Source organism: Zonotrichia leucophrys, chromosome 1 (genome assembly GCF_028769735.1).
Source record: "Zonotrichia leucophrys gambelii isolate GWCS_2022_RI chromosome 1, RI_Zleu_2.0, whole genome shotgun sequence".
NCBI lineage: Eukaryota > Metazoa > Chordata > Aves > Passeriformes > Passerellidae > Zonotrichia > Zonotrichia leucophrys.
Genome location: NC_088169.1, coordinates 25,117,889 through 25,143,865, shown reverse-complemented (window position 1 = coordinate 25,143,865; position 25,977 = coordinate 25,117,889). Strand labels below are relative to the sequence as shown.

The following is a 25,977-nucleotide window of genomic DNA, read 5'->3' as shown; positions in this document are numbered from 1 at the left end:
ATCTTTGAATTTCTTGCTGCATTGGGCAGCCAGTACCTTTATTAATTTGCATTGTTACCTGATACTTATCACTGTGTCAACAGCACTGGTTTTAGTGTGCCTCCCAAATCTTCTTGACATACCAAAAGGCTTTTTTCCAGCTTCAGAATGAACCAACCTTATTTCCTCTTTCAAAATTCTTCTTTATATTTGCCATCTACCCTTGAAGCACTCCAGCAGAGAAGCTGACACAGTCATGAGCACATATGTGCTGAAAAGATACAGAGCAAATTAAAGCCAGGGACAAAGATTTCTTAACTTTGCTAGAAGAGGCTCTGAATATCTGTGATCTTCCTGTTGTCATTTCTGTTAAATGGGGCACTTATATAGCACTTCTTTTAATATATTGTGTTGGCCAGGGCCATACCTGTTGGGTTTTTTTGGGGTGCCAAGCTCTTTCTGAGAATTTTCACATTTCCTACTGTCATGATGAAAGAGGATTCAAATGACTTGGCCAGTAATGATGCAGACATTTTCAGCTATACCTTCTTGCTCACCAATTCTCAAAATGCCATCTCAGTTTTGTTCTCCATTTGCCTGCAGTTGTTGCAGCAAATAAGATTTACTGAATTAACTGCAGTTTATGAGGTGTTACAGAGAGGATATTCTGCTAGATCAAGAAATCCATATTTCAATCCATGATGTTCATGTTGACCTGGGGTATCCTGAGTGTTAATGTAAATTGGCACCTCCTGGCAAATGTATTTGTTTGCTGCAGAGTAAGTAAAATGTATTTTAGCAATTATGAAGTTTGAAAGAAGCAAATGCGCTGTCTGAGCTCAGGATTCCCATACATCTTTTCTGCTTCATAATACATGTTTTAGGAAATGCTGCATGGATGAGTAAGATAAGAGTATGAAAATTATGTGCCAACTTAAATGCCTGATTCATTACACTGGAAAGCTGTTCAAGGAGAAAGAATTATCTCAGCTGGTAGGATTTTTGATAGTAAGAATGAATTGATACACTCAAGAGTATGAAAGACAGAGAAGCATCTTTATAGTGTGTTAACATTATCTTCTGCTATGAAGAGATGCCTACAGTAAATTTCATTTTGGGAACAATGTTTCTGAGAAGGGAACACCTGTGAATTCCTTTTTACCTCTACATGAGGCTCTGATCTAGTTCTTACTGCTTAAAAAGTTAAAGAAATATAAAAGGTTACTTTCAGTTGTTCATTACTAAGGTGACATATTGAAGAGATTTTGAAGATTAGAGATATTTTGTCAAGAAAGTTTAAATGCTACTGATTTTTGCTGTCAGCATTGGAGATGCAAATTGGGCTGCAGCTTGTCCTTGCTGTTTTGTGGATTTGTCATTTCAGTTTGTGTTTTTCTCAATTGCAGGGGCCCCCAGGAGTATCAGGCTTCCCAGGAAACCCAGGCCTTCCTGTATGTATTAAATATATGGTTTTTACAAGGAATATCAAACTTTTAGTCTGGATCTGGTCTGGATTATTACTAATATTGCTAATTTCTTTCCTTTCTCTTCATGTAGGGCATTCCTGGACAAGATGGCCCTCCTGGTCCACCTGGCATTCCAGGATGTAATGGCACAAAGGTGACATTTGCATATGTTTATAACAGCATCTTTGTGTTGAAGTTAAAAAACCCCTCAAGCAAATGTTCCCTAAACAAAACCAATTTTTCTGTTCTCCTTAGGGTGAAAGAGGTCCAGTAGGTCCCCCAGGTTTACCGGGACAGACTGGAAGTATGGTAAGTAGATTCTTTCCTGCTTCACTCACTTGTTTTAAGGCTGACTCTTGATATGCAAATGTATCCATAGAAAATGATATTGAGTTTAAGATGTGATGTATACAATATTGAGGAGCAGTAACAACAACTATGTCTGTTTTTTCATAGGGACCTCCAGGACCTCCTGGAATGAAGGTACATTTTACTCTTAGAGTATTTCTATTCTGCTTCTAACAATAAGAATTTGTGTGATCTCTACACCCTTTAAGACTAGCAGCAGTCTTTACTTAAGGACTGAAAAGTTTTATTGCCTTGTTTCACTTTGTACTCTGTTTTGCACCTCACTAAATAAGGATAGTGGGGTGACCTCCGCACTTTATAACAATTGGACATATGTGTTGTTCCATGCAGGTCTTAAAAAGGTAAATGTTATATGGATTACAGCAGAAAAGAAGCAGTACGTGTCATTAATTATGCATAAACACTATGGTGGCCACCCAGTTGGGTATAAAAATTTGGATAGGTTTTATAATTCAAACATTTGGTTTTATATTGGCATTTCATGTATCTAAAAAGTTTCACATGGATGATGTTTGTGGAAGAAGGTCCTACATATACCCACAACATGAGAATCATCCAACACATACTAGACATTTTTCATATAGACAAAAAATCAGACTGGCTAAGTACGTATCTGAGTGCATTTTGTGAACTGGAGAATGAAGCATTGAATGACATCCAAGAGCCTTTTGTCTTTAAAATGAACAGATATTATCTGGAACTGTAAGCTAAATATAAGTCTAAAAGTAATCTCAAATTTGTAATGACATGACAACTCAAGTTATTAAAATATCAATTTCTCATACTCTCACATGGAAAGAACTGATTCATTATAGAAACTGAAGTACTCAGATGCTTCTTCCCTAGACATTCATGCATAGGTACGGAACTGAAATAAAATCACTTACCATATTGTAACTTTGTACAAAAACACAGGAGAAATATGATTTTTTCTCTCAAAAGAAGGAAAATAAAGAAATGGATGGCAATCAGAATAATTTTCTAAAGAAAGACTTTCTAAAGTGTATTCCTTTCCTGAAGAAAATGAACACATAAATGGCCTTTATGTCAAAATTGGGTGTAAGCATGAAGATCTCAGCGGGGGAAGGAGATTGTGAGGTTATCACTCCTCTCAGCAGCCAGGCCATATGATCCAGTTGTGTGGTGACACTGTAGGAGTGATAGATTTCATGGAAAAATCATTCTGACTACCCATTACAATACAGGAAATGAGGAATGAAGGTAGTTTTGGTACTGAAATCTCTTCAGGCTGCTTTAGAGTACATTTGGCAATTAAAGTCTTAACTTTTAATATCTCTATGAGCTGATTTCTAGCTGAATTAAAAGAAATAAGGTGATTTTTTTTTAAGTCAGCTTTCCAAATGATTCCAAAGCATGAATAGCTACAGCTTTCCTCTCCTGGTGAGTTTGAATGTATTTGAATTTATGCTCAAGACTTACACTTTTTCCATTCTTATTATAGGGAGATCCGGGTGAAGTGATTGGTCTTATAGCTCCTGGTGTGCTAAAAGGTGAAAAAGGGTTTCCTGGCCAACCTGGACTGCCTGTAAGTTAAAATGATGTTGGAATAGCAGTGAGTTTCAACTAAAATTGTATCAGTATCATGAAATTACCATGTAAATATCACTTTCTTATGATGTCATTTTAATTTTTCGTAGGGTCCACCTGGAGCTTCAGGTTTTCAGGGGCCAATGGGACCAATGGGCCCTCCAGGAGACCCAGTAAGTTTCCTTTCATGTTCATTTGCACTTGACTTCGAGATCTTTATTGCAGGAATGTTCAGGAAACTGTGTGTAGCAGATCTTGGTTGGGATTTGGGAAGGATAAGGTGTGATTCCAGACTTCATGTTCAGCCTTCTGAACTCTACCATGGCAGAAATTACTGGGCAACATGGCTCTTCAGTAGCAGCTGCTCCTACAGTCCTCTTCTCTTCTTGCACTCTTGGAGGGTATTTTTGTGGGGGAGAGACTGTAACTCTCCTTGGTCGTCCTTTCCACTCTTCCCCAATTTAATTTATAGAAAATAAACTACATACCAAGCATCCAGATCAAAATCCAAACTTTTGCTGAGGTTGTTCTTGTGGGTAGCAGCACTGAGCATTACTGTGAAAGCACATATTCATCTATTTGTTATTATAATAATTAATGAGATATCTCAGATTCTCTTTGTTACGATTTTTTATTCTAAGTTGTGAATTATGCACAGCAAGAGCAAAATGAAATTACTGGGTTTAATGAAAAGATCTGCCTTTTTGCTGTTCTCATGGAATAAGACATTATTTCACTAAGTGTAGTCTATACATGAGGATGCTAAAATGTATTGTCTTGTAGGGTCCCCCAGGGCCACCAGGACTTCCAGGAGAGAAGGTAAGACTCTTTAATACAAATATTAAGTCCATTTGTTTATTTATTTTGCATACCAGATCCTCAAAACTCTGGAAAGTAGTGGTCCTAAAGGTATGGGGTTTTTTTTATACTTTGGGACCTATTTCTGTGTCTTAATGAACATCATAAAGAGAGATTTTTACCCCTTTTTTTTTTCAAATTGGTCTAGCCCTGTTATCTCACTTAATCAAATCAGTAGTAATTACAGCATTCTCTGGTTATTCGAATTAATTTTAAAGTGTCATTTCCACATTTTCACAAAGTGTTGGGTAAAAGAGCATATTGACCATAAAATTATTTGATGAATTTCAATCTGATTTTTCACCAGTTGCTGTGACACAGGGCTTAAAAAACAGCAGGGGAGTTAAGACATGATTATTTATTTATTTCACACATGCATTTAAAAGACATATTCTGTCTTTTATATTCTCCCTTAGCATTTGACAAGTACATAATACCTTCATATGTTCATCTGTATGTATGTATGCACTGCAAAAAAAAAAATTGACTAAGTGTGTGTAATTTACATTTTCAGGGCTACATGGGCTTGGGCTTTCAGGGTCCCAAAGGTGAAAAGGTAGGTCTCTAGTAAACTTCTAGAAAACAACTGTCAGAAATATTCTTGATACTTAGTGTTAAATGAAGAAAACTCATGAAATCAATCAGTGGAGAAAATCAGTGCTGTGATTTTTGGAAGACTTGAGTAAATCTGTAACTTACACCTAAATGAAAAGTCATGAGCAGCAACATTTATTAATGTTGATGTTATACCTGACGTTAATTTAGGTCGCCATCCTGTTTTCCAGCTGTGCCTGGAAAGCTGCTTTAATTTGCAGTGGGCAGATCTTGAAACATTTATTCTGTGTATGAGGACTCACCATGAGATTTTTAAAAAATCAATTTAGTTCTAAGGGATGAGATTTAATGTACTGTTCAGAATGATCAGAATTAATTGTTGTAGGACTCTAAAGCTTGTCTGCCTTATTTTGGTTTGGTCATGCACACATTTGAAGGAGATCTTTCAGTTGTCCCCTTTTATTGTGTTTTGACACAACCAGGAAGAGGTTTCAGAGCACACAGACTGGTTTACTTTTGAGTGAGTCTAAGCCAAGAGATGTGCTCCAGAATCCCATTTATTCTCTTAATCAGCATCAAATGGGAGGTAATACATGTCAGCTTTAATCTGTCACCTCTCACACTGAGAGGTCTAGGCTAAAGTGCCTTATGTTGTGTTTGTGGGAGCCAAGAACTGCATGCATTCAAGGGCTATTCAGTAAATTCATAATGTGTCTGAGCACTTCTCCAGAAGCTTTTCATGAGTGTCATTGACAGAGGGCTTTTGCAGTGTAAGTAAATTATATTACTTAGGTAGGATGTTTTTGGTTTTGGTTTCTGTTTTTTTAACCACCACCACCACCACCACCACCACCACCACCTTATTGATAGATTTTGAGTCAATATTCCTGAAGGACAGATTTTTTTGTGACATGACACATTGTTGAAATTAATTTGTTATCATGAAATTTATTGAAAAATGTTGGAAAAGGTGACATAGAAGTGTGTGGAGATTTCCTGGAATCCTCAGGTCTGTCTTTAGCAAAAGATAACTGGTATTGCTGTGCATTACTGCTTGACAGAAATTTATGGAGTCTGTTCAGAGGTGTTTTACTGTTAAAGATAGAGCTTTTGCACTATAGAAGGAGGTGATGCTCTGACCCTGTAACGGACACATGCAGACTAAAAAAAGTCATCCACAGTTATCATCTTGAAGTTGGCCTTTATGGACTTCCATAAAACTTTTGGAGCACTATAAACTTGGGTAACTTTTTCCTTTAGCCATTGACTTTCTGTACCTGACCTCTTTCCTCCTAATTTCCTTCCTCCTGAAGGAGGCACTATAAAACTGAGGTACCATTGTTGTAATTATTTAGATAAGTTTGTGGTATTGGGTTAATCAGTCTTGACCTTAAGAGTAGATTCGGAGGTCTTTCTTCAGGGCAGTCTCTGTTGGTAACCAGTTACACAGTAGTGACTTCTGTAACCCTTTGTCTTGCTGATTTTGTTGAAAAAAGAATCTTTAAAGAAACCATCTAGCTATATTTTTAAAAGCAAGTGCTAGTTCTCTTTAACGTTACTGGTCTTAGCCATATTTGATCTCAGTGTAATTCTGTTTTCAATGGACAATTCTGGATTTGCTATTGACAGGGAGAACAAGGGGTACAGGGGCCCCCAGGACCCCCAGGACCAGCACCTCATATGAAAGAAAAAGGGAGTGAAATCATAAAGGGAGAAAAGGTGAGATACTAAATGATTAAACTTCTTGTACTTTTCATTAAAGTATAATCTGTAGGAATTAGCAAATAGAAATGACGCAGGAAAAAGAAAATACAAAGTCACCCAGAGCAAAGTTTTCAAAAATTTCTGCCTGCTTTACTTTATGGAGGAGTTTTAATTTTCATTCTAGAAGTCTCTCTAAAAAATACACAATAGATGGTAAATGCATCAATAATTGCATAAATAAGTAAGCAGCAAATGACTTTCTGAGGAAGAAGGATTGGTAAGGATAGGATATTGTAAAAATATTCAGAAGATTTGAATTAAGTAGCATATACTCAACTTTTCATACACACATTTGTGAAATCTTAGTGCTAATGAATGTTTCAATTATTGAATTAAGCAGTCAAAGCAATATATACTAGTAAAACAAACTAGCGTAATGGATTCACGTTTGACCTTTGTCTAAATTCTTGCATATCATACTATTAGGCATAGCTCTTGAAATGAAGAACAGGATGAAATGTGCTTTTGCTGAAATGAAGAATTATTTACAACCTAAATGAATAATGTTTAAGTTTTTGTTCACTAATTTACATTTTTTTTAATAATTTCATTAGGGTGATCCAGGTGAAAAGGGTGAACAGGGAATCCCAGTGAGTATTGAGGTTTTTTTTTTACTACAATAAAAATTGTAAAGACTCTGCTAATACCACTGAATATCTTTATACCTATTAGTTAAAAGCAAATTTGCTTTGGAATTTGGTAGTATTTTTAATCTCATGACTATTTATTTTCCAGGGATTGCCAGGTTCAGGTTTCAAAGGAGACAAGGGTGAACCTGGGCAGCCTGGTCCACGTGTAAGTATACTCAATTTTATCAATATCATAATTGCAGTTAGTGTATGTTTCCATTAGCTAACTAAATTTAGTAACCATTAGTTAAACAGCAAATTTGCTATATTTCAAACAAACAAGTTTTGCTCTAGAACAGGTGTACAATCAAGGTAGTAGTAACATACAGTAATGTTAGTATGTAATATTTAGTTAACTAAGGACATTTAATAGTGGCTTGCAGTGATCAAGGTGAAGGCAGAACTCACATTAATCCCAACTGAAGAAAGATGAAGTCAGCAGCCCCACGTTGAGTGCAACAGAAGTCATTCCAGAACGGAAGAAAATGCAAAGAAAAATAATCACTCTGTAGGAGTGCTAAATGGAACATGTTGAATTTATTTCAAATACTCTCATGTGCAGTTGAAAAAATAAGCCTGCTTAGCCTGAGGGTAGAGATTTGTACAAAGAAATTGAAAGGAGAAAAAAATTCAGGTGACTGAAATCCTTTTGCTTGCTGGTTTCTAGCCTGGTTGTAGATGCTTGAGGACATAAGGTCTGTTATGTGTGTCTGATCTGACCCATATCATAGTCTCATCCATAGAACTTGTCCATGAGTCATGCTATATCTTTCATAGCTGAGCAGGTAGCAAAACTGGACTTTTTTCTACATTCAAATGTATCTAAAGTATTCTAAGTAATTCTATGTTTCTTGAGGTGTGGGTCTTGATAAATGAATAGGCCCAGCACACCTATAGGCATTCACTTGTACTTCCATCTGAAAAAGAAAACTCTCCCTTTCTACTGTGTTTCAAAGTCATATGTCCTATTAACTTTTCAGTAAAGTTATGTGATGGGATTATTTTTCTATCATATATGTATTTTTACTCTTATTGTAAATGCAAGCTTGAACTGGAGGAATGGAGATATATTGGCTTAGAGCTTTTTGACAAAACCAGAGCATCTGAATTTATCAAAAGTACAATTTTCAGTTTCTGAAGAGCTCTCTCAACTAAGTTTCTCATATATTTTATATATATTTTTTCAGGAAATCATATCTACTTCTGAAATTAAGCTAAGCCCTGAAAGATGATCAGATGTTACAATCTGATGTTCTAGTTCAAAGAAACTAAACTATATTATTAATTCTGATTACAGTGTGTATTTGAAGACTCGCTTGACTTTGCAGATCAAAGTTTTAATTAATCATTAAAAACTACTTGTAACCCTTCATTATAAGAGCCCATAGCTGCACACCTTAATGGGGGTGGCCTATTCTCATTTGTGCTATCATTTATGTCCTTCGATTGCATTAAGACAAAATCTTTATACCTAAACTGATGGGATTATTTTTAGACTGAATTACATGCACTTTTACTTTGTATATTAAGTGCCTACATTTCTTTGGGTTTATGGGACAAATTCGTATTGCTTATGCTACACATACAATCTAAGCACTGGGACACCAAATGAAAGGCTACAAGCTGATGTCCCAGTCCTTTTATGGTGCAGAGGAAAGAAAAATGCTGAAAAGTAGGTTCGTCCATCTAGGTAATTTATCACATAGTTGTTGACTGCTTCAAGGGAATCTTATCCCCTCTGTAGGTTGACCCAGTGGGCTAATATTTGTAATTTTACTCTGGAGGAAGGAATTTTGAATTTCTACTGTATCATCTGCCTTATGATTTGAATTTCAGTTTGAAGGAAGAGAATTTACCACTACATGACCACACAGTCTGATAGAGGGCCACTCTCCTACCCTTCTGCTGAAACTGAACCACTAAATATCCATGCAAAAATGTTTTGTGAAGTTGAGGAGCCTATATATAGAAAGGGATTGTTGTGAAGGAAAAAGATGCATCTGGTTCCAGTTTCTTGTGCTGTAGATATATTTTGTCTAGAAGATTGTGTGACAGGGAAATCTGTGTTATTTCTGAATCTGGGAATGGATTTGCAGGATTTTATTTAATTTGGCATCTTGGAGGATGTGGGGTAATACAAGCACTAGGCATAGTCACCATTTGTACCCTCTGCTCTTTTAGCTGAATTAGCTCTCTTTGATTAATGCATTGCAATAGTGATAATTTTGTTCTAGTATTCCACCTACTGTGTTCAGAAATTGAATGTATGTGGTTGTCTGTTAAAACAGAGTGGAACTTGGTGTTTTACAGGGCAAGCCTGGAAAAGATGGTGATCCAGGACTGAAAGGAGAACCTGTATGTATTTTACTCATTTTCCAGTACTGTTTCTTACACTCAAAACAAACAACTGTCTGTGTATTATAGATACTTGATATTTTCTAGCCTTCTGAATTATTTTGTTTGAAGTAGTTGCTTTCTGTGACTTGTGACTTTTAAAATTTTTAAACTTTGCTGCTGCTACAGCTAAGATCCACCTATATTTGTCTCTTCTGGTTTCACTGCCTTCTCCACACAGGGTTTGCCTGGAGGGTTTGGGATTCCAGGACGACCTGGGGAGCCTGGCACAAAGGTGAGTAGTAGCAGCTTTTGCTTCCCTTCACACAGAATGAGCTAACAGCTTTTGTGGTGTGTTCATTGATTGCATTAAGGCAGTGAATGCACATAAAGCAATATTAATTGAATGTTGCTTAGCTGCATGTCATTATTCAGAGACAGTGAAAAGTAAAAATGAAGATACCCCCAGTTTAGATCTCTTATCTGTGTTGTTTAATACAGGCTTTATTTTCACAAGCTCTTTGTCCAGCCAGCATAGGTGCAAGTGTACTTCCCTAAAACCTCCAGTTTCTCTTCAAATTGTGCAAACCAGTACAGGCTTGCAAACTAATTACTACTGCTGGCTATTATAGCATTCCAGGTACTCACCATGTGGGTGTTATTTAAATCTGTATCAAAGTATTCATTTGTTGAGGAAATCTGAATTTGTTGGCAAAAAAATCTGATCTGGATTTAAGACATAAATTTTATTTTGATTTAGGGTGACAAAGGGGACCGAGGTCTTCCAGGACCTCCAGGAAGAGTAAGTAAAATAAATTTTTATTTATTTTTAAACTTAAAATAAAATAAAATAAAAATAAATTTTGTGAAAGTCAGAGTGCTCAAACAATGAAGAAAAAAAGAGTTACTATGAATAGTCTGATCTTGTTCTCTTCAGTAATGTCCATATTTTTCCTTAATGGAAGCAAAAGTTGGGTGCAGTTCTTTAAAGTACGTCTGAATTTTGAGAAAGGAACTCTCTTCAAGTGTTTTGGACTGTGAATATTATAAGCATTGGTATTCAGTACACAGTACCCAAAAGACAGTTCAAAAGAGTAAATCTGCCAGTTTTAGGGCTGTGGTTTAACCCAGTGGGAGCTAAGCACCAGACAGATGCTCACACACTCACTGTCCCTCCTCAGCATGGGATGGGAAGCAGAATAGGCAAAAGGTAAAATTCATTAGATAAGAACAAGTTATTAATAAAAATAAAGTTACTAGTAGTAGTAGTAGTAGTAATCATGAAGAAATGGGAGATAGCAAGGAGAGAGAGGAATAAAACCTGAGGAAGACAAGTGATGCACAGTGCAATTGCTCACCACTTGATGACTAATGTCCACTGAGTCCCTGAGCAGAAATTGGCTCTTATACATAAGAAGTAACAAGGGGAACAATTTTTTAACACTTCAATTAAAAAATAGGGTTAGTCAGGATCAAATAGATTATTGGTGGCGCTGCTTCCCAGCTATGGCAACAAATGCCCAACATCTGCTAATTTGGTTTGGAAAATTGTGCATACCTCCTGAATACTGTATTGTAAATATTAGCATCCTGTATATTGAGCTCAGATCAATGTTAGCAAAAATTGGCTAGATAATATTTTAAAATAAAAGGTAACACAGACCTAATGATGCATTGGTTCTTAGACCATGTTAAGATTTTCTGGCATCATTCTTTTTGAGGAAGATGCTATAAAAGCTCTCCACTTAATCCTTACATTGATATGAAAGCTTTTGAGTAGAATAGGAAATACTTATTTTCTCTGGTAATTCCTTAGCAGCTACAATCCTCACTTGATGAAATGACAAGTATAATCAAAACTGCTGAAAATTGTCAATAAAACTAAGATGGCCTCTGTACCATCAGATGAAGATGGGGGAGATATGATGGCTCAGTTGCATGTTTCTAGTTTTTGTCCTGTGATTTAGATGATAGATGCTGGACCAATAGATACCTTTGGTCAAAAAGGAGACCCTGGAGTTTCAGGTTTGCCTGGACTGAAAGGTCAAAAAGGTGAAAAAGGTATGTATTTTGTCTCATCTTTTTAGTTGAGTTAGACTTTTAATTTTGTCACTAAAGGAAATTAAAATTGTACTCTCTGTGCTCAGGAGCTTTGTATGACAGTGTAATGTACCAGTTATTTAATTGTTTTCAGGTTATTATATTTTCCAGTAGCTTGTAAGACACTTCTGGTTCTCAGCATAGCTAAGATTGTCTTTCAGTTGTAGATGTAAAAATGATAAACTGGGATCAGTTTTTATGGCAGCTAAATAATTCAGTGAGATTATATAAGAAGTATGGAAATCAACATGAATACAAGGAAGCTAATTAATGCAGAAAATCTTGAGACTCCTTTGTAAAACTCAGTTGCTAATTTTTTATCCTAAGATTGGCTTTCCAATTTTAAAAATGTCTTTAGTAAAGAGAAAAAATCAAGCATTTCCCTTCCCATTTTCCCCATTACAGATCTTAGCCAATTCAAGAAAAAATTCTGGGGAATTTGGCACACAGCAGGACCTTTTCTCTGAATGTATTTCTTGAAGATATATATACATTATTTAACTTCAGATTTGATTTTGAATGTGAATATGCATGAATATGAATTTCAGTTATATCTCCTAAAAGTTCACTTTCACTGACATTGCAGAATTCATTGCCTAATTGAAACCTTCTCTTTCTAAAGGTTTCCCTGGTGCACAAGGAATCCCAGGACCTCCAGGTATGAAATTATATCTACTGATTTTTTCACATTTGTCATGTGCTCTTGAGTGAGCAGTCCTGAGGGATATTCTCCTTAGCTCCTTTCAGTTACTGCCTGACTTTCTGAACACCCAAGCACTGACCTCCCCAGGGTCTAATCATCCTTGCAGGCCCTTCCTCTGGATTGCTTTTCTCAGGTCTCTGATGTGATCCAGCCTTGTTCTTTCTGTTCTGCTCTGATAACTTCCTGCTGAAATTGGAAATGTAGAGTCCATCAGAGACATCCCAGAGAGTGTGACCCCATGGGGCAAGAAGAGTTGTTAGCTGGGAATGTGTGTGTGTGTGCACATACACCTGAGTGTGTGTGCTCATATCTTTGTCTGGCTATCACTTCAGCTCTCTATGTGTTTGTGTGAGTATAATAAAACAAGGTTTGTAGAAAGAAATAATACTGACTTGATCAAAGTCATTCCTGAAGGCTTCCTGCTTTTTTGACTGTGTCACTCGGTCTAATAAAAGTTATTTCTTTTGCCTACAAATTTTGTCTTTTTCAGAGCCTTAACATCTTCCCATTCATGGTAACACTGCTTTTATGTATATAAGTACATGTACATGTGTTTGACCTAGACCATGATACTTGCTTCTTAAAAATTAGGCAAATCATCTCTGGAGACCCGACACTTCACACATCCTGCACTGATACTACCATTACCTTCCTTGCTTTCATTTTCTATCTTGGCAGTGAGCTAAATATGAAATTAATGTGAGCCAGGGTCAGATAGTTTCCAGGAAATTTTTCACAGGTCAGGGAGAAGATGCCATACACCACAGGCTGTAATGACAGCTCTTGGTCTGTAATTACCCTACAGAGATTGAGCTTTGTGTGACTTCTGTATCTTCCTGCAGCGTTGCAGATGACTCAAAATGTTTTAATGGTGAAGTGTAATGATGACTTGTGAGCTGAAAGTCATTAAAATATGAAGACCTGTGTGACTGCACAAATAGCTAAAAGGAGATCTTATGCAGGGGTTTTGGCAGTTATCTGCTTCTTTTTATTGGCTACTTTCACTTATTATTCTTACAAAGCGTTTTCATTTTAGCATTCCTTAAATCTGCTAGCATTGTTGAGTACTTATTTTTTTAAGTTATCAGACATGCCCTCCCTTTCTAGGTGTGTTTTAGATTATGTTTTTCATGAGGTAAGGAAGCGTGCAATAGTTTCTAGATGGAATAGCTAAGTTAACTCCAGTGTTGCCACCATTTACTACCCAGCAAAAATGTGTCCAACTAAATCCCAGAAAAGCAGTCTAATACAGATGAGGTGTGTTTGTTTAGGGACCTAACAGAAGTGAGTTTCTCTCAGCTATAGTAAGTATACAAACCCCAATTTTTATATATCACCAGTAATTAAAATTCAGTCCCTTTTTTTCTTTTGCATTAACATTTTTCCATTTCTCTCTAAAACCCTGTGAAAGTTAATGTGTTGATAATGTTGCTGTCTTTTCACTTGTCATTTTTACATTTATGTTTTACTCTGTCCAAAGGTCGACCAGTTCCAGACAGGGTAGGATCACCTGGTGTCCCTGGAGAGAGAGGTGAAAAAGGTGAAAAGGGTTCTCCTGGATTCCCTTCACCTGGAATCCCTGGACGAGATGGTTTCCCAGGTCCCCCTGGGTTGCCTGGCCCACCAGGACCTCCAGGCAAAACAGGTAGGTATAGCCCTTGGTTCCTTTCCACCTTGAGGACTCATAATGCACATTAAAAAAAGAAAAAAGAGACAAGATTATAAAAGCTGTCATCAGGATGCATCTGTGTCATGGAAGAAACATATCTGACTTGTTGATGAACCAATTAAAGCTGTTGCACAGTGTAGGAAGTCGCTTGTTTCCTTACTGGGAAAGCACAAGGATTCTTTGCTAAATAAATACTTCAAAAATGTCTACAAAATTCATTGTTGTTAGAATATAACCAAACAATTGACCTTAATTCACATTAATTTGTTCTGTGTCGTATTGTGCCAATGTAGGGATATTTGTATATTTTCAATGCTAATACTGTCCTTAGCATAAAAGATGCTGTTCATTGTGATGATTTACAAGTCTGTAGTTCCAGTCTGTGTAGCAGATTGAACAGGTGTGAGAACTGCTGTGTGAGGTGCTAGTATGCCAGGAGTTTTTATTTTAAAATAAAATTATCTTAGAGGAGAATGGGGTCATAGAAAGGCTTGGGTTGGAAGAAATGTTAAAGATCATCTGGTTCCAACCCCCCAACACAGGCAGGGATGCCACCTACTAGATCAGGGCAAACACCTGCTTTATGGAATAAATGAAAAACCAGTAATGATGTGACAAGTAAATAATAACATCAGCAGTAATAATAACAACATTACACATGTTTTATTAGATTGTGATAAAGGAATTTTAAAGAGAACAATGTTTTTGCTCTGCAATGAAGCAGTAACCAGGTACATGTGGAAGTGGCCCATGCTAAATAGCTCCTTAAAACTAATGCTTTAACTCATAGAAAACTTTTACTATAGATGATAGTGATATTGTGGGTTAAATTATCATTCCAACATCAGGAATGATATCCCTATTACAATGGTTAAGGTACTTAAAAGTTATTGAAGGAAACATTATTCTCTATGGAATTCCTAAACCGAAGGTACTTTGTTCAAAAACAGGGGAAGATTCCTGGTTGTTGCTGTGTTTGCCAGTGAAGCAGTGCAAAATCCAGCATGTAGAATATGGAATTAAATAGCTAAATCTTACATTTTCCTAAAAAATTTCTATTTTTCATACAAATTATTGTCATTGTTTAATTCTGCTCCTTTCCCAGATACTTCTTTAGCCTTTTTCAAGTACATAATGGGGAGCAATTCTTTTTCATTTAACTTGTTTTTCAAACTTCACATTAGCATTTTGATTACTGGCTTTGGTCAAAATGATGTCATGGTATGTTGGGTCAGATCCTGCATCATATCATCAAACAGAACAAGCACTGTTTGTATTCTTATATCAAGCCTGAGAAATATTCTCATTTGTTACCTATTTCAGATCCTAACATATGAAGTTTGTTGTTTTCAGGAAGCTTGATCAGTGTGAAGAAGTTAAATAGATGTTGACAAGCTGCTCTTACCTAGAAAGTTTCCTAAAATGTTGAAAAAGAGAAGTCAGGGTACAAAAAAACCTTCTTAATGAATCTCTCTGAACATCAATACTCTCCATTCTCTTCAGGGTCAAAACATCGGTTTTTCACCTGTGATACTTAACCAAGCCAAAACTTAAATTGAAAATAGATTTTATGTTGAAATTGTTTGTAACCTTATTATGGCAGAGCCTGTCTTTTCTCTGTAATTCTCAGGGTTTCTTAAGCAGTGTATATGGAATAAGAATACAGAATCCCAGCTAAATTTTTCCAAGTAAATTCAATAAAGGAGTAAAATGCTATCCTGAGTTACCACTTTTCATAGGTACATTTCAGGTAGGATGTAAATGCAACCCTATAATAGAAACTTGCACTTCTCAAAGCAATATTTATTGCAATTTCATTTCAGATGGAATTGATCAGTGCCAGCAAGGAGAACCTGGTGCACCAGGTAGTCCTGGACTTCCAGGGAGAGATGGATTTCCAGGAGAAATGGGAGAGAAAGGTAATAATATTTTAAAGTTATTGTATTCTAATGCTTAGTAGCCTGGAGCTTGAGTATGTAAAGAGGCTGAGCAAATTAAGCTGGATCCAGAGAAAGTGTACTTAAAGTTAGTTAAATAGTTCACGGACGTGGAAGATGTTTCTTGACTCTCTGGTGAGTAAAGAAGGATATGGTGCTTTGAATTGTGTTATATGAACTTCTCTTGGCTGGCTCTTGGCTGGGAAGTGATAAAGGATGGCCCAGAGCTGCAAGAGGAGCAGAAGGGGTTCAGTAGAGCCTTGTGTCCTATGTAAATGGAGCTGTTCAAGGCAATTCAGGGTGCCAATTCTGAGATGCAGAATTAAAGAGGGGCAGATTATTTGAGAAGGAAAATGGTTTATGAATCATTGCCATGAGTATAATTGAAGATAAAATTTTAACACCTACAGACAACCTTAGGTTGGACATTAGGAAGAAATTCTTCACAGAAGGGGTGATTGGGTGTTGAATTGGGCTGCCCAGGGAGATGATGGAGTCACCACCCCTGGAGGTGTTTAAGAAAATTCTGGATGTGGCCCTGAGTGTCATGGTCTATTGACATGGTGGTGTTTGGTCATAGGTTGGACTCAGTGATGGCAAAGATCTTTTCTGACCTAATTGTGGGGTTCTGTGAATAGGACTGTCAACCATATGTTTTAGCAGCATTGACTAAATGAACATTTGTAAAAAAGAGCTGCAAAAATTTACATGGCGGTTGCTCCTTTCCAATCTCATTCTGTTCACTGTTTTTGTGCAGAATTATAGTGACTATAGAAGTTATCCTTTTTCTGCTTTAATAATTTTATTTTCTTTATACCTACTGAATATATTTCTTTTCTTCTTTTTGATCCTCTTCAACCTTGTCCCCTTTAACCATTATTTTAAATACTAACCCCAGAATAAAACTTGTGTTGATTTTCATGCTATTCCTTTAAAAATTTAAAGAATTTTGAACATCAGCTTGCTGATATTTTCTCCTTGAAGCATGGAATTTGAAGCAGCAATTTATTTAAATATTAAATTGACATTTGCCCTGATTCCACCTGCTTGCAGTTGTCTTGAATGTTTTTGTTGTTATTCATGTTCTCTGTTGTTTTCTTTTTTCAGGTGACAAAGGTGAAGCCTGTGCCTTGTGTGATAAAGTAGGACCTCCTGGACTTCCAGGACCACAAGGGCCACCAGGTCCAGCAGGTAAAAACTCCTTAATAACCCAAGAATGAGCTATGTAGGCTACATTCTAAATAATGCAGCATAGATAAGAAAATTAATTACATTTTGTGCCACTAATCAAATTGCTTGTGAAACTAATGAAAGGACTAATGAAAGGAAGGTGGCATGTTCCTATTTTTGGCCTAATTCCAAATTTCAAATACAATTAACTAGAATCACCAGGGAAGCAGAAACTGACCACAATGAAGGGTCTTTGCAAGTTGCGGCCCAAATATTTCCACACTGAGATATAGTGTGGGGACCATTTTCTTATGTGCCCAGGCTTGATAGTGACTCATACATTTGTTTCCAATTGCAGCACTAGATTCTGTGGCCCAAAAATAATTTCATTTTTGCTACCATGTGAGAGCAGTGCCGCATGCCAAAAATTGTGTTAATTATATTATACCTAATGTTTGTTCTAATGCTGTTCAGAAAAATGAATGTGGTTTAGTTCGTTTCAGCTCTGCATTGGTTACATGAATTGGTAAATTCATTCCTAAGTCAAATGAATCATCAGCTTCCAAGTTTATGAATGCAGGCATGCAATGAAGTGCATGAATCAGGACAGCCTCTCTGGCTTTAGCAGCATTATGCTGGTACTACTGGGGATGGAATGAGACACTTTACAGGGGATCACTAAGAGCTCACATACAATGAGCTATTTGTGTGTAATGTATTTTTTGCAATATATTATATTTTATCTAATAAACTAAACCATATTTTTGTCTCTCTGAAAAGGTTTTCCAGGACAAGCAGGTTTCAAGGGTGACAGAGGCTTACCTGGACTTGATGGCCTTCCAGGGGTGCCTGTAAGTAATGCCTTGCCAAATACTACATGTCCTGCTGGGCATGTGATCCAAACACATATGATGATCAGTATATGACTGTAGTGTATCAGTGTGGTTGTGTAACAGTTCTCTTTAAAAACTACCCCCCCTCCCCCTCCCCAAAACAGTGCACTGATATGATAAAATTAGGGTCAGTTATGCCTTATAAAATAATGTAGGGTTTGAACTGTAAGAGCTGAAAAAGAGCTGTCAGATATTGGTTATACTTCTGAGTTTATCAATCATAAGAACTCGGTGGGGCACATGGCCTTCTGCCTGAGCAAGCTAAGCAGTGGAGCTGGGTAAAGATTAGGATTTCTCAGGAAACAGGTGCAGGTATTCCCTGACCTTCTGAATTGTTCCAATAACATTTTGCTGGTGAGTACAAATATATTGAGAGAGAGACAGTGCCATCTAGTGTGGTGTGAGCAATCTAATGTTAGCATGCAGCACGCTGTGACAGTTTTGCTGAATTTTGAATCATAGAATAAGAGAAAATGCTGAGTTGGAAGGGGCTCATCAGGACCATTGGATCCAACGCCTGGTTCTCTGAAGAACATCCCAAACATCACACCATGTGCCTGAGAGAGTTGTCCAAATGCTTATTGAACTCCATCAGGCTGTTGTTGTGACCACTTCCCTGGGGAGCCTGTTCCAGTGCTCAACCATCCTCTGGATGTAATTTTTTTCCTGATATCCAGCCTAAACCTCTGACTCAGCTTTATGCTGTTTCCTCAATTCCTGTCATTGTTGACAAGAGAGATCAGTGCCTGCCCCTCCTCGTCCCCTCATGCAGAAGTTGTAGACTGATATGAGGTTTCCCCTCGTCTCCTCTTCTCCAGGCTGAACAAATCAAGTGGCACCAGCCATTCCTCATAGGGCTTCCCCTGCAGACTCTTCACCATTCTCCTGGCCTTCCTCTGGATGCTCCCCAGTAGTTTAATGTCATTTTTATTTTGTGGCACCAAAAACAGTATTCAGGGTGAAGCTGCCCCAGCTCAGAGCAGAGCAGGACAATCCCCTCCCTTGCCCAGCTGGCCATGCTGTGCCTGATGCCCCCAGGACAGGGTTGGCTCTCCTGGCTGTCAGGGCACTGCTGGCTCATGTTCAACTTGCCACTGACCAGGAACCTGAGGTCCCTTTCCATGGCACTGCTCTGCAGCCTCTCATTCTTTGGTCTGTCCACACACTCAGGATTGCCCCATCCCAGGTGCAGAATCTGGCACTTGCCCTTGTGCTGGTGATTGCCCATCTCTCTGATTTGTTTCTCTCTGCAAGGCCTTTCTGCCCCCAAGGGAGCTGACAGCTCCTCCCAATTTATTGTCACTGGCAAACTTAGTATTCCTTCAAGTCCTGCATCCAGGTTGTTAATGAAGATTTTGGGAAGTGTCTGCAGTATGTTCTGTAAAACACAATTAGTAAACAGGAAAGTCAAATACTTTTGAAGAAATAAAGCAAAGCTGTGAAAGTGGGTAGCATCCTAATAAGATTACTTGTAAATTATGTTGAGGCAGCACAGCATGACTCTCAGTAAGGCCAAAAGCAGAACAGCTGTAAGTGTAACACTTGTCTAAAATGTGACACAAATGACTTCTAGATGAGCAGTGTACTACCACAACTACACTTGACCTTGTCAGAATCCATTTAAGTGCCCCTATGGACACTGAGGTTTGCTGTGAAAACCTGCCTCAGCATACGTGTTCCTGTAGCATAATGTGGGCTTTGACACCATTCCTAGTGTGAGTAGACCGAGTCTTCTTCTCCCCAAAGCTGTTTCCTTACAGCTGACCCTTTCTGACATAACTTCTCAGTGACATCCCTGTGCACTGGCTTTATCACACACTGAGGTTATGTGAGCTCACTCTGTCACCAGTGGTGAGAGAGAGGTACCTTTAGAAGTAAAAAATCCAAACCATTTGTATGAATTCATTACTCAAGGAATCTGTTTCTCTCACTGAAGTATAAATAAAGCCTTGTTGCCTGAATTCAGCCAATGAAAGTTGACTAAGATGAATTCCTTATCTATTGCCACCTCAATAAATTGCATTACCCAGTGACTGAATGTATTATATGAATGGGATTCATGAAAGAAACAGTGGGAAAAAATGGAAGACACTGTAATGTATTTAAGCTTTTTTGTTGTCATTTGTTCTTGGCACATGTTTTGCCACACCTTTATATTTTACTTTTATTGCCTCATAAGTGCTATTCCTGTCTTTAATCAGACAAGGATTGGCTGCTGTTCTGAATGCTTTTAAGTTTGTTTTACTCTGCAAAGTTCAGCCAGGTGGTGATCCAGCATATAATTTAACTTGGAAGAACTACATAGAGGCCAGCCTTGCGAGCTGACATTGCTTACAGCCATGCCAAAACATCAGAGTCTGATTCAGAACACTCCTGTGCTAATGAAGAGATTACCAAAGACCATGTTCTGGTTCAGGTTGAAGTGGAGGGCACACATGAGCTGTACATAGTGGACATTGCCCATGAAGTTTGTGTTTTACTGCCCTGAGTCACTAGAAATTATAGAGATTGTTTACATAAGACAAGTTCAATCAAGTCCTAGAAAATATGTAGGGGAAAAATTGAAATTCTGGAAATCCTGTAGGCATACCATTAGGTAGATAGTTTCTTTCCAGAAGAGGTTACAAAACTATTTTCTGAGCACATGCATTATATTCTGATATTACCAACTGACTGGGTCAGCTGTTCAAAGTTGATGAATATTAATAATGATTGAACCCACGTATTCACATCTGCTGAATGTTATGAATAAACTACCCAAGGGAGAAGCTTTCTGCTTCTAAGACTGCTCTGTCTTGGAAAATATTCTCATTTGACCTCCTCAGTCATTGACTTGGTGGTTCCCTTAATTTGGATTTGCAATTCAGTTTCTGAGGTTTGCTTTCTTTTATAGTTGAAGGGTTTGTAGGGCAACTGATGACATCTGAATTGATGAAATTTCAGGGTCCCCCCGGCACTCCAGGACTTATGGGCAGTCCTGGGCCAAAAGGAGAACCTGGAGATTTTACCTACGATTCTATCCTGAAAGGCGAAAAGGGAGATCCTGGTTTCCCAGGACAGCCAGGCATTCCTGGAAGAGAAGGAAGGCCAGGAAAAGATGGATTTCCAGGTCCCCCAGGTCCAAAAGGAGTAGCGGTATGTTTGTTTCTTTATGTTTGCATATTGTCCTACTGTGTGTTCATTTATGTTTACTCACTGAGCTGTACATTCTGTCAGATCAGAATTCACATGCTTTTGTGCCCTATACATGCTTTATGTTTATTGGCCTCATTTATTTTTCCACATCTATTCTTTTACTTGAGTAGTACATTCTTCCTCAGAAGACGATTCCATTTTCACTGGAAGTAGTGAGGAAGACAGTTCTTCAACAGCAGACTATTTCAGAGCTAGGTTTTTCAGACCATTTCTTTTTACATGTCATGCAAATAAGTAATCTGACTCAAATGCATCCAGCGTGGCTTGTTACTTTTAGGACTATAGAGAAAAGGTTCAAACATGAACAGTAGTTTTATTCCTTTCTGCCTTTCTCACAGCTTGGTAGTGAGAACGAGTGTGAGTGATTTAGCTGATATTTGGAGATGATTGAACAAATTCAGTTATCCAAGTAGAAAATGTGAAGACAAGAGTCAATTCTGTTCTAGCATATTTCTCTTCTTGTGGAAGTGAATGCCTCAAAATCTGGCACTGATGGAGTTGAGCTGATGTGGATATGAAGCTGAATGTGGAGCTCACCTCTGCTCCCAGATCCACTACTGGAAACATGGCTTGCATGTAACAGTTAGCTGCATTGCTAGATGTGATCTCCATGTGCTATTCCACATGGAACCTCATTCTGTTTCTATTATACTGAGTAGAAAAAATCCAGTTTCTTCAACATTACAAATTTCTGTGCTAAATCCCAGTTACAAAATATTCAGAGAGGATGATGTGTTCTGTCTTGCCAGCCAGGCAAGAAGTACACTTGTACTTTCCGAAAATTAGGGTACAGCTGGTTTGAAAGGAGAACGTGGTCCCCCTGGCCAACCTGGATTCCCTGGAGTGCGTGGTGAAAGAGGTTTCCCTGGCTCTCCTGGGATAGGTTCTGCAGGATTACCTGGTGAAAAAGGAGACAGAGGCTTTGCTGGAACCCCGGGTTTACCAGGACTTCCAGGTAATGCTATAATGTGTTTTAAAAAATACAAAAAAATATTTTAAATTGTGCCCTTTAAATGGTACAGCCTAGAAGATCATCGGAATTTAAGCCTGAAATAAAAAGACTTGCTGATTTGAATCAGTGCTCTCTTTCACCAGTATAATTGCAATTTTTGAGGGCAGTTGTCTTGAAGGATTTGCTAGGCAAAATGGGATGGTTCAGGTTCATCCTAGTTTTTTACGAAGTTTCTACCAAAAAAACTTCATAACAAGTCACTTTTAATGGTATGAATGAACTGATAATGCTGCCAAGGTAGCAGTCCCTTGTTTTATTTCATCAGTTCCTGTACTCTAATACAACTTTACATTTGCAGGAGCAAAGGGTGAAGCAGGACGAACTATATCGCTCCCTGGACCTCCTGGGGCAGATGGCCTTCCTGGGCCACCTGGTTTCCCTGGACCCCAAGGTACAGCAGTCTGTTAATCTTTGTCTGATGATCAGGATGGTTCTGTTCCCCAGAAGTTAGCCTTTGTGTTGACATTTGTCTTGTTTTTATTTGCAAAGGTGACAAAGGGAATCCTGGGCTTCCAGGCAGACCTGGCCTACCAGGAGAAAAAGGTGCTGTTGGGCAGCCAGGGATAGGGTTCCCTGGACCTCCAGGTCCCAAAGGTAAGATAAAGCTGTCCATCTAACAGGGCTGGTGTAACTGGAGTGTGAGTGGAGGCCTAGGTCTGCACTGTCATCCAGACATAGCTGCATGGATTTGGGAGGTGCAGCTGAAGAAGATCCCTTGCCAAAGTCAGCCAGCAGCGCAGGGAGCATTCTTTTCAATAGAGTTCAGCTGCACCCTTGCTTTGTGTAGTGCAGTGGTGCACCTACAGACAAGTCACAGCTACTGCCAGATGGAAAGTGAAATGGTACAGCTTCTTTCATTGCAGCAACTGAAGTAGCTGAGATGAGATGACCCTTCTGAGAGATGAAAAACACCGCATGTAGTTGGTCCAAATAATATGCTGATGTAACAGTTGTGGGCCAGAGCTTACAGCTCTGCTGGGTCCCAGACAGCTAAGAGTGTCTTGGTTAGAATTCCAGCTTACTCAACATAGGTGTAGTCTTCCCTCCATGGCCATTGTCAGCATATGCAAGTAGCTTAGAGGGAATCTAAATGTTTTGGAATTTTTGAAGATGTCTTTGACATTACTGCTGCTCATTTAGAACTAGATGACTGAACTTTCAGCAGCCATCTTAATCACTAAAATTCTTTTGTGTCTTTGTCATTATTTCTTATGATTCCACACACGAATGAACTGGGAGGGTCAGAAATCTAATAATGAGAAAGGGCATATTTTTCTGTGTAACCATGTCTGATTCCTCTGAGAGTGCATTGGGACCTGAACAGAAAAGGCCCATTGTATCTGTAAAAGAATTGCTGTATGCACTTTGATGCCAGATGAAAGAAATGACACATTAAATATATTTCTTTAAAGGACCCTTCCATGAACTCGGCCCTGCCCAATGACATTCTGAGGTCTTAGCCTAAAAGCTGGATTTCTGCCTGCTTCATTTGAATTTGTTGTACGTGTGCTAATGTTGAGTGAGTGCTATCTTTAAGGGATTTGCAGAATGCTGTAGGTATTCCTTCTTGCGTTCCCAAGGTGCAGTTCATGGGCTGGCTCTGGCATAGAAGCCTTCTGTATGAAACCCTCAGCAGGACACGTAGAACGTGTCACAAGACATATACTGCACAAAAGGTGTTGATTCACAGGTTGGCTTTGTTGTGCATCCCTCAGTCTGATGCCCCACACATTAAGTTGCCTTTTCTAAAGAAGACTTTGGGAACCCGGTTTTGCATGATGTTTCTAACAGGGCAGATGGGAGATGAACTCACAAGGCTATTACTTAAGAGGAGACACTTAGCATTTATTTCTTCTGGGTGATTGTTCCTCATCAGAAGCCAACTGCTGCACAAAAGTCAGTGTTTGAATCTTGTTGGGACATTTGCATACTGACAGGCCTAGAAGTTTGACTGCCCAGGTCTTTGTTAACATGTCCTTGTGAATAGTTCAGTTTATAGGCTTAAAGAAACAGCAGGGGTCACTTAAAGACAGAGGGTAATGATGAGACTCTTGGTTTGTTTTGCTTTGTTTTATAGGTTTCCAAGGTCAGCCTGGCTCACCTGGTCAGCCAGGAACTCCAGGAACCCCCGGTCTGGATGGTTTGCCAGGAGTTCCAGGTTTACAAGGCCAAAAGGTAGCTGTCAGCTGCTGATACTTTTATCTGTGACTCCCCATGTTGACAGGAATGTGAGCAAGGAAAATCTTTAGAAGTTGGCCAAACTGCCTTTCATTTTATGTTTCCCACTGTGCACACAAGGAGACAAAGCAGATGGATAAATGCTTGGCATTAACACTTTTAAAGGGCTTACAGCTCTCCCCTGAAGTCATGTACAGAGGTCTGTACATAAGCCCTATACTGGATGATTTAATTACATTCAATAAATGATTTCTCGGTTTTGAAGTGTTGTTTCCTAATCTATTGTGTTTCTTTGGCTAGGGTGAACCTGGTGTAGGTCTACCTGGCCCTAAGGGATTGCCAGGCCCCCCTGGCCCAGCTGGCATCCCTGGAGAGAAGGGAAGTCCAGGACTGCCTGGTTTACGTGGCGAGCAGGGCTTTCCGGGCATACCTGGACAGCAGGGATTCAGAGGTAACGTCGCTGGAAAAATACAGTTCTGTATTTGTATTCCTTTTTAAAGTCACTCTCCTGCAGATGCAGTGAAAAGTCCATTCATTACTGAAATATCTTACTGATAGCTTGGGGAATTGCTCTTTTCCAATCTCATTTTTTCCTACTACCCACCAGTAGTAAATGCTAGCAGCAAAGAGCAGCCCTTTGTCCAAGCCCAGGCTTAGAGGTGTTGGTGGCTGAATGAAGTCTCCTTGGCCATGTGCTTCCAAAGCACCTCGTCTGGCGTCTTCAGCAAGCAAGATATCGAACAGCATCAGAGAAGGCCTGGTCTATGTTTCTCCTGTCTCCCTGCAGGTGACCCTGGTCTCCCAGGTCTCCAAGGCTTGCAGGGCCCTCCAGGTGCACCAGGGCTGGGCCCTCCAGGATTGCCAGGACCTGCTGGGCAGCCGGGACCCCAGGGACCACCAGGTGAGCAGAGAATACTCCCATGATGCTGCTTAAGAGCAGAATTTTGACATAAGTGGGTAACACGGGTAAAAGTGTTGCTTGAGAACTTTTTGCAGTGTGAAGATGATAGGGGTAGATGGGGGGGCATGTCAGTGGGCCTCCTCCATGTGGTCCAAAATGAAGGGTGAGGCCTCCTGAGAGGATTTCTGGCATTTGGATTGGTCTCCTCGGGTCATTGATGGGTTATTGATACAGGTTCAAAGCCTCTCTTAGGAAATGAGGACTGGTTCTGCTGTTGGCCTTTGAGTCTTCATCCTCTGTGCCATTTAATTTGTGAATCACAGGTGAACATGGTCAGATATGCTTATTAATGGTTTTCCTTGTGTTTTGTTAAGGACTAATCTGGTATCTTCTGTTTTTCCTAGGATTTCCCGGAATAAAAGGAGAAAGGGGCTTCCCTGGTATCCCAGGTCTAGATATGCCAGGACCTAAAGGGGATAAAGGCAGCCCGGGCCAGCCAGGAGTCCCAGGCTCTGTGGGGTTACCTGGCCTGCCAGGTCCACAGGGGGCTGTTGGACTGAAAGGATCAACAGGTAAATGCCCTGTCCCTCAGAAATCAGCATCTTTGACAGCTGTTTCATTAAGTTGTGATAGCACACCCTTTCACTCAGTTAGGAATTGATTGATCAAAGAGCCCAAGCTTAGGAAAATGCAAGGACTGATGTCAGTAAAGCAGCT

General features: G+C 38.9%; 1 protein-coding gene across 3 annotated transcripts in view; it reads left to right on the top strand.

Annotated features, from left to right (window-relative positions):
- Positions 1-25,977, top strand: part of COL4A1 (collagen type IV alpha 1 chain) — a 121,024-nt gene that overhangs the window by 67,866 nt on the left and 27,181 nt on the right. For all 3 annotated transcript variants that reach the window (XR_010439627.1, XM_064708994.1, XM_064708991.1), the window contains exons 5-32: positions 1,386-1,430; positions 1,537-1,599; positions 1,701-1,754; positions 1,902-1,928; positions 3,277-3,360; positions 3,473-3,535; positions 4,146-4,181; positions 4,735-4,776; positions 6,405-6,494; positions 7,094-7,129; positions 7,275-7,334; positions 9,479-9,523; positions 9,744-9,797; positions 10,263-10,304; positions 11,470-11,563; positions 12,225-12,260; positions 13,786-13,950; positions 15,798-15,893; positions 17,019-17,102; positions 17,862-17,932; positions 20,918-21,109; positions 21,956-22,124; positions 22,480-22,572; positions 22,671-22,775; positions 24,259-24,356; positions 24,660-24,810; positions 25,147-25,260; positions 25,665-25,832. Coding sequence is in view for 2 of the 3 variants with exons in the window: in XM_064708994.1 (XP_064565064.1) it covers positions 1,386-1,430; positions 1,537-1,599; positions 1,701-1,754; positions 1,902-1,928; positions 3,277-3,360; positions 3,473-3,535; positions 4,146-4,181; positions 4,735-4,776; positions 6,405-6,494; positions 7,094-7,129; positions 7,275-7,334; positions 9,479-9,523; positions 9,744-9,797; positions 10,263-10,304; positions 11,470-11,563; positions 12,225-12,260; positions 13,786-13,950; positions 15,798-15,893; positions 17,019-17,102; positions 17,862-17,932; positions 20,918-21,109; positions 21,956-22,124; positions 22,480-22,572; positions 22,671-22,775; positions 24,259-24,356; positions 24,660-24,810; positions 25,147-25,260; positions 25,665-25,832 (2,377 nt within the window). In the remaining variant the exon portion in view is untranslated. The remainder of the gene's footprint in view (positions 1-1,385; positions 1,431-1,536; positions 1,600-1,700; positions 1,755-1,901; positions 1,929-3,276; positions 3,361-3,472; positions 3,536-4,145; positions 4,182-4,734; positions 4,777-6,404; positions 6,495-7,093; positions 7,130-7,274; positions 7,335-9,478; positions 9,524-9,743; positions 9,798-10,262; positions 10,305-11,469; positions 11,564-12,224; positions 12,261-13,785; positions 13,951-15,797; positions 15,894-17,018; positions 17,103-17,861; positions 17,933-20,917; positions 21,110-21,955; positions 22,125-22,479; positions 22,573-22,670; positions 22,776-24,258; positions 24,357-24,659; positions 24,811-25,146; positions 25,261-25,664; positions 25,833-25,977) is intronic.